The sequence below is a fragment of the Mobula birostris genome, chromosome 2 (genome assembly GCF_030028105.1).
Source record: "Mobula birostris isolate sMobBir1 chromosome 2, sMobBir1.hap1, whole genome shotgun sequence".
Classification (NCBI taxonomy): Eukaryota; Metazoa; Chordata; class Chondrichthyes; order Myliobatiformes; family Myliobatidae; genus Mobula; species Mobula birostris.
This window is the reverse complement of record NC_092371.1, coordinates 99,195,125-99,210,447: the sequence shown is the minus strand read 5'-3', so window position 1 is coordinate 99,210,447 and position 15,323 is coordinate 99,195,125. Positions and strand designations below refer to the sequence as shown.

Sequence of the window (15,323 nt, the reverse complement as noted above, 5' to 3'; positions counted from 1 at the left end):
GTGCACAGTTGAGTCCATCAGCTCTACCAACCTCCTCTCCCTTCACTCCCTCCACACTTCCCACTGTCTTGGGAAAACAACCAATATAATCAAAAACTACCCCCCCCCGCACCCCAGACATTCTCTCTTCTCCCCCCTTGCATCGGGCAGAAGATACAGAAGCCTCAGGTTCAAGGACAGCTTCTATCTCACTGTTACCAGACTTTTGACTGGACTTCTCATACTCTAAACCAGGGATCGGCGACCTTTTTGCCTCTGTGGAACGGATCGCGTATTAACGAGCGGATGGTGGGCCAGATAAATTCCATAAAAAACTTGAAATATGGGAATTATCCATTTAAATACATCTAGTTATGTTTTGCCTCAAATTAATGAATAACGCATGCTAGAAAATCATTTGTGCTTAAGGTTGCCTAACCCTGCTCTAAACGATAAATTCTTGATCTCCCAGTCGACCTCGTGACAGACCTTGCACTGTATTTGTCTTCTTTGTCTGTTGCAGCTACACTATAATCTGTTTTCTGTTTTCTTTTGTCTACCTCAATGTACTTCAGTGTGGTATGATTTGGTTCGGGTGTTTTTCTCTGCATTTATTACAATGTACTTCAGTGTGATATGATTTATATTGGGTACTTTTCTCTGTTTCTCGTTATGTGCGAGAATAATAAACCATTGTCTTGTTCTCTTGCAGAGGTGAATCCTGGTGGATGAGGGTCGAGCTGCTAGAGAGAGACTGTCTCAGACTTGCTGCTTCTTACCCCTGAGTCCACTCCCCCCCCAGTGATCTAAACAAGCTTCGTTGGTATGAAAGGAAGGGGGAGGGCAATGGGAGAGTAGCTTGGGGAGAGGGGGTGATGAAATTGGGTGGGAAGCAGGGTCTAAGGGTATAAACTCCACAAGGTAGAAAAGATGCCCACAAGAATGCTGTGTCTGCCATTCAAAGGGAAATTGAGAAACATGTCTATTCATCTGCTTTCAATTAATCTCCACGCTCTTTATTTACCAGATAAACTTCCTCAGTCAGTAGTCTGCCTCAGGGTTTCCCAAGAATTTAAACAGGGAAAAGATAGCAAAATACTTTGCTAAGACAGCCCCTGAGTGGAATATAAAATTACAGCCTGCTCAACCAACAACTATCTCAGTAGGTAGAAATTTGGTCAACCGGATAACCATCTCCAGGTGGACCATTGTTGGGGGGTGGGTGAGGGGTGAAAACAGGCTAAGGTGAGGAAGGGATTGGGTCAGGTCTGTCCCTTACTGATAGGATACAATTAGCCACCTCCAGACACACTGTTGTGTGGGATAGGGTGGGTGAGGAGTGGAGACAGATTAAGGTAAGGAAAGGTTTGGTTCTGGTCTGTCCCTTATTGATGGAGGGATACATTAACTTCCTGAGTTTGACGACAATAATAGTGACGTTGTAAGCGATTGGCCTGGAGGTTTACGAGGCTCGTTTGGTGGCTCTCCTGACACTGAAAGGTTTACGAGACTCGTTTGGTGACTCTGTCCCGGCACTGAAAGGAGGCACAAAACAGATGAAGCACAAAGTTGGGAGAAAGTCGATGCAGAGCAACAGGACAATTGTGTGGCTGCGCTAGCCGTGGATTACAAAATATTTTGTACCCTTTCCTTGTTTGGAATGCTTGTCTGAAAGATCTATATTTTTACATATTGCTGCCCTGAAGTTACTACGCACTAAAAGAAAGTTATGTGTTGGGAATGGCCAGACTAGCGATCAAGATACATCGCTGCTTCCACAGGAAGCCATTACGATTCTTCACCTTCATTATGGTTTACCTCATGGCTGGAAGTCTGCTGTTCCTGCACTCAGGCTTTGTAGGAGACAGCACTGTCGCTGGGAGGGCCTCACCCCACAGAGAGGGGGCACCTCACACAGCCTTGGGTTCTCCTCGTGGCCTCCAACATTTCTCCTTCTTGCCCTTCGGGAGGGCAAATCAGGAGGCACCACGGAAGGAGCAGTGGCCGGCCTTGCCTCCAGCCCTGCCCAGAAGGTACGGACCGCCGTGGCTGAAACCAGTCTTGCAGGACGCTCTGGACAAGCTGAGATCTGGGGAGCCCATCGGCAGCTGGAGTCGAGCGTTGAAGGGGAAAATGTCAAGGGATCAGGAGGAGAACAGAGGTGGGTGAGATCCTTCAACCGCAACAATTGCTCTTACACCTGACCTTTCTTTCATAGGAGTAGAATGGGTGGAGGGTGATGGCAATAGATCTTGGGATTAACACACAAGATGCTGGAGAAACTCAGCAGGTCAAGTCACATCTGCAGAGGGAAATATATGGTCAACGAATTGGGTCAAAACCCTTCATCTGGACTGAAAGAGTAGAGGGCAGATATCTGGAAAAAATTCAATTATAGTGAATAAATATGTGTATATATAAATGTATTAGAGTGGAAATAGTGACAGGCAGGGAGGTGGTTGGTGGAGATGACAAAGGACTCTAGATGGTGGAATCTCATGGGACAGGACGATGGAGGATGGAATAAAGAAACTGGCCCTTGTTCTATGTTTCACCTTCCTCTCCCATCAGATTCCACCGTCTGCAGTCCCTTGTTCCCTCCACCTGTCACCTTCCAACCTCTGTCCCTATTCCCAATCTCCCCTCCTCCATCTCCCTGTCACTCCCCCCTCACCTGATCCACCAACCTCCTGCCAGTTCTTGCTCCAGCTTTCCCCCTCTGCTCTTTATACCGGACATCGTCCCTCTACTCTTCCAGTCCAGATGAAGGATTTCGACCCAAACATTAACTGTCTATTTCCCTCCGCAGAATCTGCCAGGCCTGCAGTGTTCTTCCAGCTTTTTGAGTGTTGTGTTAAATACAGAGTTCACTTCTGTATTTCTGTTGCACCTCCCAGTCCTGCAGATCCAAGAAATCACCAGAATCCTATCCGGACCTCACCACGTTTGAACACCTTCCCTCTGAACACATCTATTTAATTCCTCTCTGCCTTTGTACATGGTAACAACTTCCAAATCCTTTCAAAACCTTTGATTAACAATTGACTACCTACCAAAACTGGAGAATCTGTGCAATATAACTGCAGGTTGTGTCCTTTTCAGTGTGTGCACCGGAGATGGTTTGTGACTCAGTTATATTGGTTCTGTGTGTACACTGGAGATGGTTTGTGATTCAGTTATATTGTTTTCTGTGTGTGCACTGGAGTTGTATTGTGACTCTGTCTATTGATATCTCTGTGTGCACTGGAGATATGTGTGACTCAGTTATGTTGTTTCTGTGTTTGTACTGGAGGTGGTTTGTGTCTGATTTATATTTTCTCTGTGTGCACTGGAGATGGTTTGTTACTCAGTTGTATTGTTTTGGACCTCATTTGTGTTCATGTGGACCTATTCTGATTAATGACCATAAAACCACTGTTACAGTTTATGATAATCCTGTAGTTAAATTACTTTGTAATGACAATTAGTCCTGTCAGATATTGGTCAGTGTGGAGGATACTGAGTGTGAGTTTAGACCGTGTACGAGTTTATACTAAGTACAAGTTTATACTGTGTATGTATTTTGTGACCATTTGTCTTTTGACTGTGGGAGAAAACTGGAGCATCCGGAGGAAACCACTGGTTGAACATACAAACTCCTTACAGACAGCGGTGGAATTGATTGAATCCAAGGCCCTAGCACTGTAAGAGTGTTACGTTCTCCACCACACTACTGTGCTGCTCCTATTACAGACAGCGGTGGGAATTGAATCTCAATCACGTCGCAAGATCACAGGTGGCGTCAAGTGTTACACTAACTGCTACATTACCAGGACTTTATTATCCCCAGAGTTAGCAAGGGTTTTAGTTTAATTTCGGTTTGAGAAAATGAAGATGTGATTTGATTAAATTTCCAGCTTGTGTCTGTTGGATTGCATTTCTGTTTTTGTGAAGTGTTTAGCTTGTATATGTAAGCGATGGGGTTTGAAATTCTGAGTTTGTTGTGTTTAATTTTACTGGCTGTGTCTTTGACCACTCTGATATTGCTATGGTTTGTCAAGTGTGTAGTTTCTGTATGTTAGTGCTGGGGTTTGAAATTCTGAGTTTGTTGTGTTCCAACTAGATCCAACTATTTCAGTTTTTATTTTAGATTTTCATCAACTGCAGTATTTTATTGAGACAAGGTACTGAAGTTACTTTGGCCACATGCAGAAGATCATCACATTGATCTGAAACCATCCTCTGTGTTACTGCCGTGACCTCGCCTGACTTTCCGCGCCACCGCCGTGACTTCACCTGACTGGCCACGCCACCACTGTGACTTCACCTGACTGGCCACGCCACTGCCGTGGCCTCACCTGACTTTCCGCGCCACCGCCGTGACCTCACCTGACTTTCCGCGCCACCGCCGTGACCTCACCTGACTGGCCGCGCCACCGCCATGACCTCGCCTGACTGGCTGTGCCACCGCCGTGACCTCACCTGACTGGCCGCGCCACCGTCGTGACCTCACCTGACTGGCCGTGCCACCGCTGTGACCTCACCTGACTGGCCGCACCACTGCCGTGGCCTCGCTGACTGGCTGCACAAATTTATTTGACTCTTACTTATTTAATAATCTTTTCCAGATGTACAGCACTAGGCCAACAAAATGCATCAAGAACATATGTGCCTGGGAAGAAATTCTGGCAACTTTTAACAAAAATAATTAGTGGTAATTAGCATGCAAGGGAAATAGTGTGGGAGAGCTTCACAACATCCATGTACCTGGTTGACAGGAAAAATATTTTACTATTTAAAATTATTTACTATTTCAGTAAATTTTGAATAATCTCGTATATATATTGGTTGATTAAGCATTGCTGTTAGTTTCAATAGTTAATTGCAGGTTTTCTGGAAAACTATGTTAACTGCATGCAACACCATTCTATCAGGTGATATGCTTGCACCTCGCTTAAAATAAATGCAAAGTTAGACCCACGTTTTGGACTCTCATGTCTTGCTTTGAAATAGTCATAGTCATAGTCATAATCATACTTTATTGATCCAGGGGGAAATTGGTTTTCGTTACAGTTGCACCATAAATAATAAATAGTAATAGAACCATAAATAGTTAAATAGTAATACGTAAATTATGCCAGTAAATTATGAAATAAGTCCAGGATCAGCCTATTGGCTCAGGGTGTCTGATCCTCCGAGGGAGAAGTTGTAAAGTTTGATGGCCACAGACAGGAATGACTTCCTATGACGCTCTGTGCTGCATCTCGGTGGAATGAGTCTCTGGCTGAATGTACTCCTGTGCCCAACCAGTACATTATGTAGTGGATGGGAAACATTGACCAAGATGGCATGCAACTTGGACGGCATCCTCTTTTCAGACACCACCGTGAGAGAGTCCAGTTCCATCCCCACAACATCACTGACCTTACGAATAAGTTTGTTGATTCTGTTGGTGTCTGCTACCCTCAGCCTGCTGCCCCAGCACACAACAGCAAACATGATAGCACTGGCCACCACAGACTCGTAGAGCATCCTCAGCATCGTCCGGCAGATGTTAAAGGACCTCAGTCTCCTCAGGAAATAGAGACGGCTCTGACCCTTCTTGTAGACAGCCTCAGTGTTCTTTGACCAGTCCAGTTTATTGTCAATTCGTATCCCCAGGTATTGGTAATCCTCCACCATGTCCATACTGACCCCCTGGATGGAAACAGGGGTCACCGGTACCTTAGCTCTCCTCAGGTCTACCACCAGCTCCTTAATCTTTTTCACATTAAGCTGCAGATAATTCTGCTCACACCATGTGACAAAGTTTCCTACCGTAGCCCTGTACTCAGCTTCATCTCCCTTGCTGATGCATCCAACTATGGCAGAGTCATCCGAAAACTTCTGAAGATGACAAGACTCTGTGCAGTAGTTGAAGTCCGAGGTGTAAATGGTGAAGAGAAAGGGAGACAAGACAGTTCCCTGTGGAGCCCCAGTGCTGCTGATCACTCTGTCGGACACACAGTGTTGCAAGCACACGTACTGTGGTCTGCCAGTCAGGTAATCAAGAATCCATGACACCAGGGAAGCATCCACCTGCATCGCTGTCAGCTTCTCCCCCAGCAGAGCAGGGCGGATGGTGTTGAACGCACTGGAGAAGTCAAAAAACATAACCCTCACAGTGCTCGCTGGCTTGTCCAGGTGGGCGTGGACACGGTTCAGCAGGTAGACGATGGCATCCTCAACTCCTAGTCTGGGCTGGTAGGTGAACTGGAGGGGATCTAAGTGTGGCCTGACCATAGGCCAGAGCAGCTGCAGAGCAAGTCTCTCCAGGGTCTTCATGATGTGGGAGGTCAGTGCCACCGGTCTGTAGTCATTGAGACCGCTGGGGCCCGGCGTCTTTGGCACAAGGTCGAGGCAGGACGTCTTCCACAGCACAGGAACCCTCCGGAGCCTCAGGCTCAGGTTGAATACATGGCGAAGTACTCCACATAGCTGAGGGGCACAGGCTTTGAGCACCCTGGTACAGACACCATACTGTCCTGCAGCCTTGCTTGGGTTGAGATGTTTCAGCTGTCTTCTCACCTGTTCAGCTGTGAAGCCCACCGTGGTGGTTTCGTGTGGGGAAAGGAGCAGGGTGGGGGACTGTGAGGAGGGGTAGGAGGGGAGAGTGGAACATGTGTTGGTTGGGGGCCGACAACAGATGGCTCATGTGGGGGATGAGCAGGGACCACAATGTCAAATCTGTTAAAGAACAGGTTAAGTTCATTGGCCCTGTCCACACTGCCTTCAGCTCCTCTGTTGCTAGTTTGCCGGAACCCAGTGATGGTCCTCATCCCCCTCCAGACCTCTCTCATGTTGTTCTGCTGGAGTTTCCACTCAAGCTTCCTCCTGTACCTGCCTTTAGCCTAGTTTAATATTTTGAAGTTACAAAACATAACAGCTTTATTTAAAGAACAGAAATTATTCTGCCTTTCAAAGGTCTTAAGCAATGATTCACCTAAAGCATCTTTCCTCGTAGCTGTTGGTATTCACACTCAGAATCAGGTTTATTATCACTGGCATGTGTCGTGAAGTTTGTTAACTTGGCAGCAGCAGTTCAATGCAATGCTAATAATGTCCAAGGGTTCAGTGCCCACTTCGAAATCAGAAGGCAGAGGGGAAGAAGCTGTTCCTGAATCACTGAGTGTGTGCCTTCAGGTTTCTGTACTTCCTTCCTGACGGTGACAATGAGAAGAGGATGATGGGGGTCCTTAATAATGGACGCTGCCTTTCTGAGGCACCGCTCCTTGAAGGTGTCTTGGATACCATGAATGGAGCTGACTAATTTTACAACTTTCTGCACCTTCTTTTGATCTTGTGCAGTAGCAGCATCATACCAGAGGGTAATGCAGCCTGTCGGAATGCTCATCTGTAGAAGTTTTTGAGTGTTTTATGTGACACACCAATCTCCTCAAACTCCTTATGAAGTATAGTCGCCGTCTTGCCTTCTTTATAACTGCAAAAATATATTTTTGACCAGGTTAGGTCCTCAGTGATATTGACACTCAGGAACTTTAAATTGCTCAGAGGATTGATTTGTTTTCCCTCGACTTACCTTTTCCAAAGTCCACAATCATCTGTTTGGTCTTTCTGATGTTGAGCGCAAGGTTGTTACTGTGACACCACTCAGCTGGCTGGTATATCTTGATCCTGTACGCCCTCACATCTCCATCTGAGATTCTACTAACAATGGTCGTATCATCAGCAAATTTATGGATGGTATTTGAGCTACGCCTAGCCACATAGTCAGGGTATAGAGAGAGTAGAGCAGTGGGCTAAGCACACACCCCTGAGGTGCGCCAGTGTTGATCATCAGTGAGGAGGATATGTTATCACCAATCCGCACAGATTGTGGTCTACCAGTCAGGAAGTCAAGGATCCAATTACAGAGGGAGGTCCAGAGGCCCAGGTTCTGTTGCTTTTTGATCAGGACTGTATTCCTTGTTTATGTCTCTTCCACCTTCAGACCGGTCCCAGAAATTTGAAGCCAGGTTTGACAGTTCCAGTGCCACTTTGACCTATGAACTGTTGAAACTCTTACATTATCAATGGTGTTAATCAGAAGCCCCCCACCAAGCCAACTAAAGCGACAGAAAATAATAATTTTCTGGAAGCTTCCCCAACTTACGGTGGTTGTTCCTGTGCCACCAGTGGGTTGTCCATTGTATCAAGAAGTGAAGGAAGGATGAGGAGCGAAGTTCATCTGATATGCGGCCAGGAGCAGTGTGTAACCACCAAACTGGCTCTGGGATATAGATAGATACTTTATTAATCCCAAATTACAGTGTCACAGTAGCATTACAAGTGCACAAATATAAATATTAGAAGGGAAGTAGAAAGAATAAAAATAAATTTCCTCAAACAGTCTAACAGGAGGGAGGTAATCAGCTATAGGGTGACTCATTATAGAGCCTAATGGCCGAGGGTAAGAATAACCTCATAGCGTCTTTGGAGCTGTGCAGTTGTCTTAATCTATTGCTAAAAGTGCACCTCTGCTCAGCCAAGGTGGCATGCAGTGGATGAGAAACATTGACCAGAATTGCCAGGATTTTCCGCAGGTTCCTTTGTTCTACCATAGACTCCAGTGTGTCTAGCTTGACTCACAGAACCAGCCTTTCTAATCAGTTTATTGAGCCCGTTGGCATCACCTGTGTTGATGCCATTGCACACCACCACATAGAAGATTGCACTGGCGACAACAGACTGGTAGAACACGTGAAGGAGAGGCCTGCGTACGCCAAAGAGCCTCAGTCTCCTCAGGATGTTCTGGCCCTTCTTGTGCACAGCTCATGTTGGTGCTCCACTCAAGTCTGTTATCCAGGTTCACCCCTAGGTATTTGTAGGTCCATACCACATCCACGTCCTCACCATCAATGGTAACAGGGAGCAGTGCAGGCTTGGTCCTCCTAAAGTCCATCACCATCTCCTTTTCTCACTGATGTTGAGCTGCAGATGATTCAGCTTGCACCGTTTGAGAAAGTTCTCCACCAGGGCCCTGTATTCATCCTCCCATCCTTCCTTAATATGCCCAGCTATTGCTGAGTCATAAGAGAATTTCTGCAGATGACATGACTCAGTGTTGTATCTAAAATCTGAGGTATACAGAGTAAACAGGAAGGGAGCCAATACAGTTCCCTGTGAGGTCGCAGTCCAGTGCTGCTTATAGCCATGTCTGACATACAGCTCTGAAGCCAGACAAACTGTCATCTGCCAATCAGGCAGCCCATTAACAGGATACAATGGAAGTGACAATTACATTGAACTGAGCTTTTCCCCCAGTAATGACGGCTGTATGGTATTAAAGGCACTTGAGAAATCAAAAATATGATCCTCCTAGTGCTACCCTGCTTATCCAAATGGGAGTAGGCTCTGTTCAGCAGGTAGATGACAGCATCAATGCCAATGTGCTCCTGGTAGGCAAACTGGCACAGGTCCGTAATGAGGACAGCTCTGGGTGACTTCCTACCCTGCTCTTCTCAAACTTCAGGGATGTCTGACCGCCTGGCTGTTGAATCAGATTCAGAATCATTGACATATGTTGTGAAATTTGTTGTTTTGTGGCAGCATCTTAGTACAAGATATAAAAGGTTCTCTAAGTTACAATAACATATCAAATAAAAGAGGAATAGTGAGGAGGTGTTTATGGGCCAGGAACTGTTCAGAAATCTGAACAGGTTTATACAGAGATACAGGAAGTGACTTGAAGGAGGTCTGTAGAATGACAAGAGACATCGATAGAGTGGACAGCCAGAGACTCTTCCCCAGGGCAGAAATGGCTAATACAATAAGACATACCTGTAAAACTGATTGGAGGAAAGTATAAGAGTATATGCCAGATAGATTTTTACACAGAGAGTTGTAAGTGCAAGGAACACACTTCTGGGGGTCATGATCGAGGCTGATGCCTTAGGGACATACAGAATTTTGTGGATAGGTACATGGATGAAAGAAAACTGGAGGACTATGTGCGGGGAATGGTTTGATTGACTGTAGAATTGGTAAAAAGGTCAGCACAATATTCAGGGCTGAAGGGCCTGTAATGTACTCAATGCTCTATGTTTTACAGAACATTATTTTGTTCTTCAGAAGAGTAGGTTTGGTATTCTTTTGTCAGGAATGAAGCTTGGCAAGGGTAATTTTATTTTGAAAGTGTTCTTGTTATTTTTGGTTTTACACTGTCACAGTGTGAAACATATGCTGGGACCTCTTGAGAAATTATAAAGGAATAAAAGTTGTATTAATGCAAACATCAGTTCTTCAGGAGGAGAACTTCCATGACTGGTTGTGTACAATGCCGTACAACATCTCCACACTAATGGAGGGCTATGTAGGAGAGAAGGGGTAGATTGTGTACAATGCCTTACAGCAGTGGTCCCCAGCCTCCGGGCTGCAGACCTATACCGTACCGCGAAGCATGCAGGGGTCCAGCGGTAGCCGGGACGCACCCAGCACATCTTCAAGAAAAAAGCCAAAATAAACAAGCTAATTAATTAGGTGCCGCCCGGCCCGTAAGTGTCAGCAATCACCTCTGATTGCCTCTGTCTGGTAGGAGGCAATGATTGTGAATAAAAGGATTCTTTTCTGGTTGGCTGCCAGTGACTTGTGGTGTTCTGCAGGGGTCGGTGTTGAGACCGCTTCCTTTTATGCTGTATATCAATGATTTAGATGATAGAATGTTGCCAAGTTTGTAGATGATACGAAGATTGGTGGAGGGCCAAGTAGTGTTGAGGAAACAGGTAGGCTTCAGAAGGTCTTAGCTAGATTAGGAGAATGGGGAAGATGGTGGAAAATGAGATACAGTGCTGGAAAATGCATGGTCATACGCTTTGGTAGAAGAAATAAATGTGCAGACTATTTTCTAAATGGAGAGAAAATCCAAAAATCTGAGATGCAAAACAACTTGGGAATCCTTGTGCAAAATGCCCGAAAGGTGTGGAAAGGATGTTTCCTATGGTGGGGGACTCTGGGACAAGTGGGCACAGCTTCAGGATAGAGAGGCATCCATTTAAAACAAGAGATGCAACAAAATGACTTTAGATAGGGGTTGGTGAATTGGTGGAATTCATTACCACAGGCAGCTGTGAAGGCCAGATCATTAGGTGTATTTAAGGCAGAGCTTGACAGGTTCTTGATTGGACATGGCATGAACGGTTACGGGGAGAAGGCCGGGGAGTGGGGCTGAGGAGGGAAAAAAAGGATCAGCTACGATTGAATGGCAGAGCCAATTTGATTGACGAAATGGCCTAATTCTGCTCCTATCTCTTATGGTCTCATGGACACAAACCCTGTGGGCAGGAACTCGAACCAGCGGCCTCTCCGATAGCAGCAACACGGACCAGCAGCCCCTCCGAGGGAAGTGACTCGAACCAATGGCATCTCCGAGGGAAGTGACTTGAAACAGTGGCCTCTCCAATGGTAGTGACATGAACCAGCAGCCCCTCTGAGGGAAGTGACTCGAACCAGCAGCCCCTCTGAGGGAAGTGACTCGAACCAGCAGCCCCTCTGAGGGAAGTGACTCGAACCAGCAGCCCCTCCGAGGGAAGTGACATGAACCAGCAGCCGCTCCGAGGGAAGTGACTCAAACCAATGGCCTCTGTGAGAGCCGCTCGCTCTCCTCTGCATTTGCCTTAATGTTTCAATCTTCCATGACGCTTCCATCAGTGAGAAATGTAGTCAGTCTTGGCCTCTTGTCTCATCACTGAGCTTCTCCTCGTGGTAGCTCATGCTCTTCATTTCTCTCCTGGGGTTCTCTCAGAGACAACAGAGCACTAGCTCACTCGATCAAACTACAGACACAGGCTCCAACAGTTTCAAAAACAAAATTAAGATATAGAAAATAAGTAGCAGATTAGAAAAACTGAAGTAATTCATTATCTGGAAGATGCCACCTGAGGAATTGTTCGCTGGCACCATCTTGACCAGAATGTCTGTATTCGAACTTCCAGTTCGAAATATGATTGTTCTAACTCTTTCATCTTCAAACTCTGTCCGCTTTTGACTGCGCAAGTCCTTCACGCAGTATTGGATACATTGTACCCTGATGGTGAAATGCCTCTCTTCACTGCAGGTTTAATCTTCGTTAGACAGGGAGACTAACGAGAGGGCAGGGAAATAACTAGGCCATGCAAAATCTGTGTGAGGCACACTATATTTATAGCTCAAACAACATGAAGCCTACTTTTCAAAACCTGGAAAGCCATAATGGTTGAGCAGATTAATGGGTTATGAATGTTAATTAGATTAATTAAAAGTCTTTTTCTGCTAGAGTTCCAAACTGGATGTTTTATGAGTCCAGAACTGTTGTGATAGGAAATATACCTGCACTATAAATAGCAAGTCCTGTCAGTCTCTCTAAAGGGAAAAGTGAGGTGAGTTTTATTTCAACTCAATGTTTGTTTTATTTATTTAAAATTCAAATACAGAACAATTAAGTATATATTTTCATTATATGTCATAATTTTCCAATTATTTAACAGTAGCACCTCTTCAGCTATCATTTGCCTGCAACCCTTAAGCAATAGTTCATGGGGTTTGTACACAGATTCTAATATCATTGTGCAACGTGTGAGACTGTGAGCCTTAAGGCTGATTTATACTTGTGCATGCTAGCTTACACCATAGCCTACACAAGTGGGCTACGCCGTTGTGAGCATTTATACTTGTGCGTTGGTGTATCTGCAATTCACTGCCAAAACGCTAGTTGGTGGTGGGGTTTCTATGCCATTGCGTTGAATTTCTTCGTGTTGAGACTCAGCACGAAGAAACTCAAACTTCAAACAATGGCGACTGAAACTGAAGGAGGGTGAATTTTCTGTGCTTGTCCGGCCACTGAGAGACATGGACAAGGAAATGCATTTCAAGTATTTTCGGATGTCGGCAGGTAGATTTGACGATTTGGTTCATCGTCTCCAACCATTTATTTCGCATCAGTGTACGCACAATATACTCAGAGACTGGCAATCACCATTCGAGTTTTAGCTTCAGGTGGAAGTCAACAGGCTGTAGCAGCTATCTACAAACTGGTGTCAAGCACAGGGTCCTCCATAATTCCGGAGGTCTGTAAAGCTTTATGGAAAGCATTGCAGCCAGAGTTCCTTCCCTGCCCTACAGTTGCCCAGTGGGAAGCTATTACAGCGTAGGAGGAAATGCGATGCTACCAAGCAGACCAATCACAGTTGTTGCAGTCTGTGTTGCAACGATGCGTAGTTACATTTTTGGGGAGGTGCGCGTCAGGCTACGGTGTAGGGTATGGCATAGGGTACGCGGCTATGCCGTACCTATGGCATTGATTTGATGCACAATTATAAATTGGCCTTTACCCTGACAACACTTGCCGAGGTTGCACACAGCTTCATCACAAACCTTAGCACTCAGTCCTGGGCCCTAGTGCAAGCAATTTGCAGTACAGTGGATTCCGTTTAACTGGGCCTTTGGTTAATCGGAGCAGGTGCTTATTTGGGAGAACTCTTAAAGAACAAAACCTAATCGAGAAAATAGCTGGCATTCCCTTAATTTATTTGAGACACTTTGCCGCTTAATAGGGACAGGAGACTGCTGCTGAACTAGTGCCAACCACATGTACTTGCCTGGCTGTTCGATAATGCCTTGTGCTTCAAGTGAACAGTTTTTAAATAGCATCAGTTGCATGTTTCTGTTCAAAAAGCAGCGATTTTTGTCACTGATAGTTGCTGAGAGATAAGCAGTAGGACAACTCAGAACTGTTTTGCTCACTGTGGTTTCAAGTTTTCAGGCTTGGAGATGCCAGAAATGCCAGGAGTGAAATTGAGATGATTCTGCTACTTCAACAAGTTTGGAGCTATGAAGAATTTGAAGGTATTGACAATCATCTTGAATGTTACAATGAAAGTGAAGATTTGGAGGATGCAATCATAGAGGGCATTTATTGAAAGCAGTCCATTATCTGCACTAGGTGTCTGCATGGATTTTGTTCACTTACAGTCAATCAAAAGAACACGGCATCATACACTGGATTAATTCCTCTGTCAATAATTATTAGGAACTAACACACAATTTAATAGTACTGTAATAGTATGGGCAGTGTTCTAATTTGTTCTGCAGTTCATTTAAGTACATTATTTGTTTCTCAGTCAAATGGTAGTTTGTCCTTATAGATTTTAAACTAGGTATGTTGCATCCGGATTTTCTCCCGTCAGCAGACGATTTCCCTCCACGCCTCTCTGACGTAGTGGGAAACCGCGTGTGCAGCAAGTTACAGCAGTGGTTTGCCATTGCCTTCTGCCAGGTGAGTTTCCAAAGAGATCACCAGCTTGTAACCCAGCACGGATGGGAAGCGTGCAGGGGAGCCGGCTGGATTCGAACTCGGGACCTTTCATTCCGAAGTCCGGCACTGATGCCACTACGCCACCAGCTAGGTCACATTTTAAACTATTTCCATGAAACTTCAGCTAATTGGGGCAGTTGCTGGGTCAAAATGTGCTGGTCTGGATGTGTCCCAATTAAGTGGAATCCATTATCCTTGGTCATGGACAAAACCTTGCTTAGGGACACCGGTGAGTTCTGGGCTTCTTTCACCATGTCAATGGTTTCTCTACAGCAGCTGACACGGAGTTAGAGTGTGTCCCCAATGACAACACTGAGCATATATAAGTCATGCAGAAAGACAGCAAAACTACTGAGGTAGTGTTCATGGGTTTAATGTCCATTCATGATTCTGGTGGCAGTGGGGGAAAAAGTTGTTCCTAAAACATTTAGTCTGTCTCTTCAGGCTCCTGTACCTCCTCTGTGATGGTAGCAATGAGAAAAGTGCATGTCCTGACATGAAGTGAGAACACAGAGCATCGAATAGTATCACACAGGAACAAGCCCTTCAGCTCGTGATATCTGTGCTGACACTGATTCCAATCAAAACTGATCCTGTCTGCCTTCTCCCTTCCCACCCAGTAAACTGCCCTTTCCATAAACTCATTTCTAGAAAGTGCTGTAGGGCAATTAAAACAAAAACTTTGAACCATTTTCAAAGTTTCTTCTCCCAGGCTGTCAATCTGAGTAACTGTTCTAGTTAACCACCCCACCCGATCTACTTTACACATCAGTCACTGTACTGTAAACACTTGTGATAATGCTGTTTACATTGTAAAAACATGCTGGTATTTATGTTCATTTTATTCCACATCTGTACTTTAATCTCTAAGTTTATTTTTTATATATTTTTTCTTCTTACAATTGTTGAATGTTGTTATTTTTGTTACATGTCATGCCAACACAGCACAGCAAATTCCTAATGCATGTAAATGTATATGGGGAATAAAATTGATCCTTTATCCTTAATCATTGATGGTTTATCCCCTGTCTGTCTAAGT

The 15,323-nt window shown here is 45.1% G+C and overlaps 1 protein-coding gene across 3 annotated transcripts in view; it reads left to right on the top strand.

The window, feature by feature from the left end:
* The window catches only part of LOC140188970 (sialate:O-sulfotransferase 2-like), a 462,780-nt gene that overhangs the window by 156,122 nt on the left and 291,335 nt on the right, over window positions 1–15,323 (top strand). For all 3 annotated transcript variants that reach the window (XM_072245649.1, XM_072245635.1, XM_072245642.1), the window contains exon 3: window positions 692–2,140. In XM_072245649.1, the coding sequence (XP_072101750.1) occupies window positions 1,720–2,140 (421 nt within the window). In that variant the 5' untranslated portion in view covers window positions 692–1,719. The remainder of the gene's footprint in view (window positions 1–691; window positions 2,141–15,323) is intronic.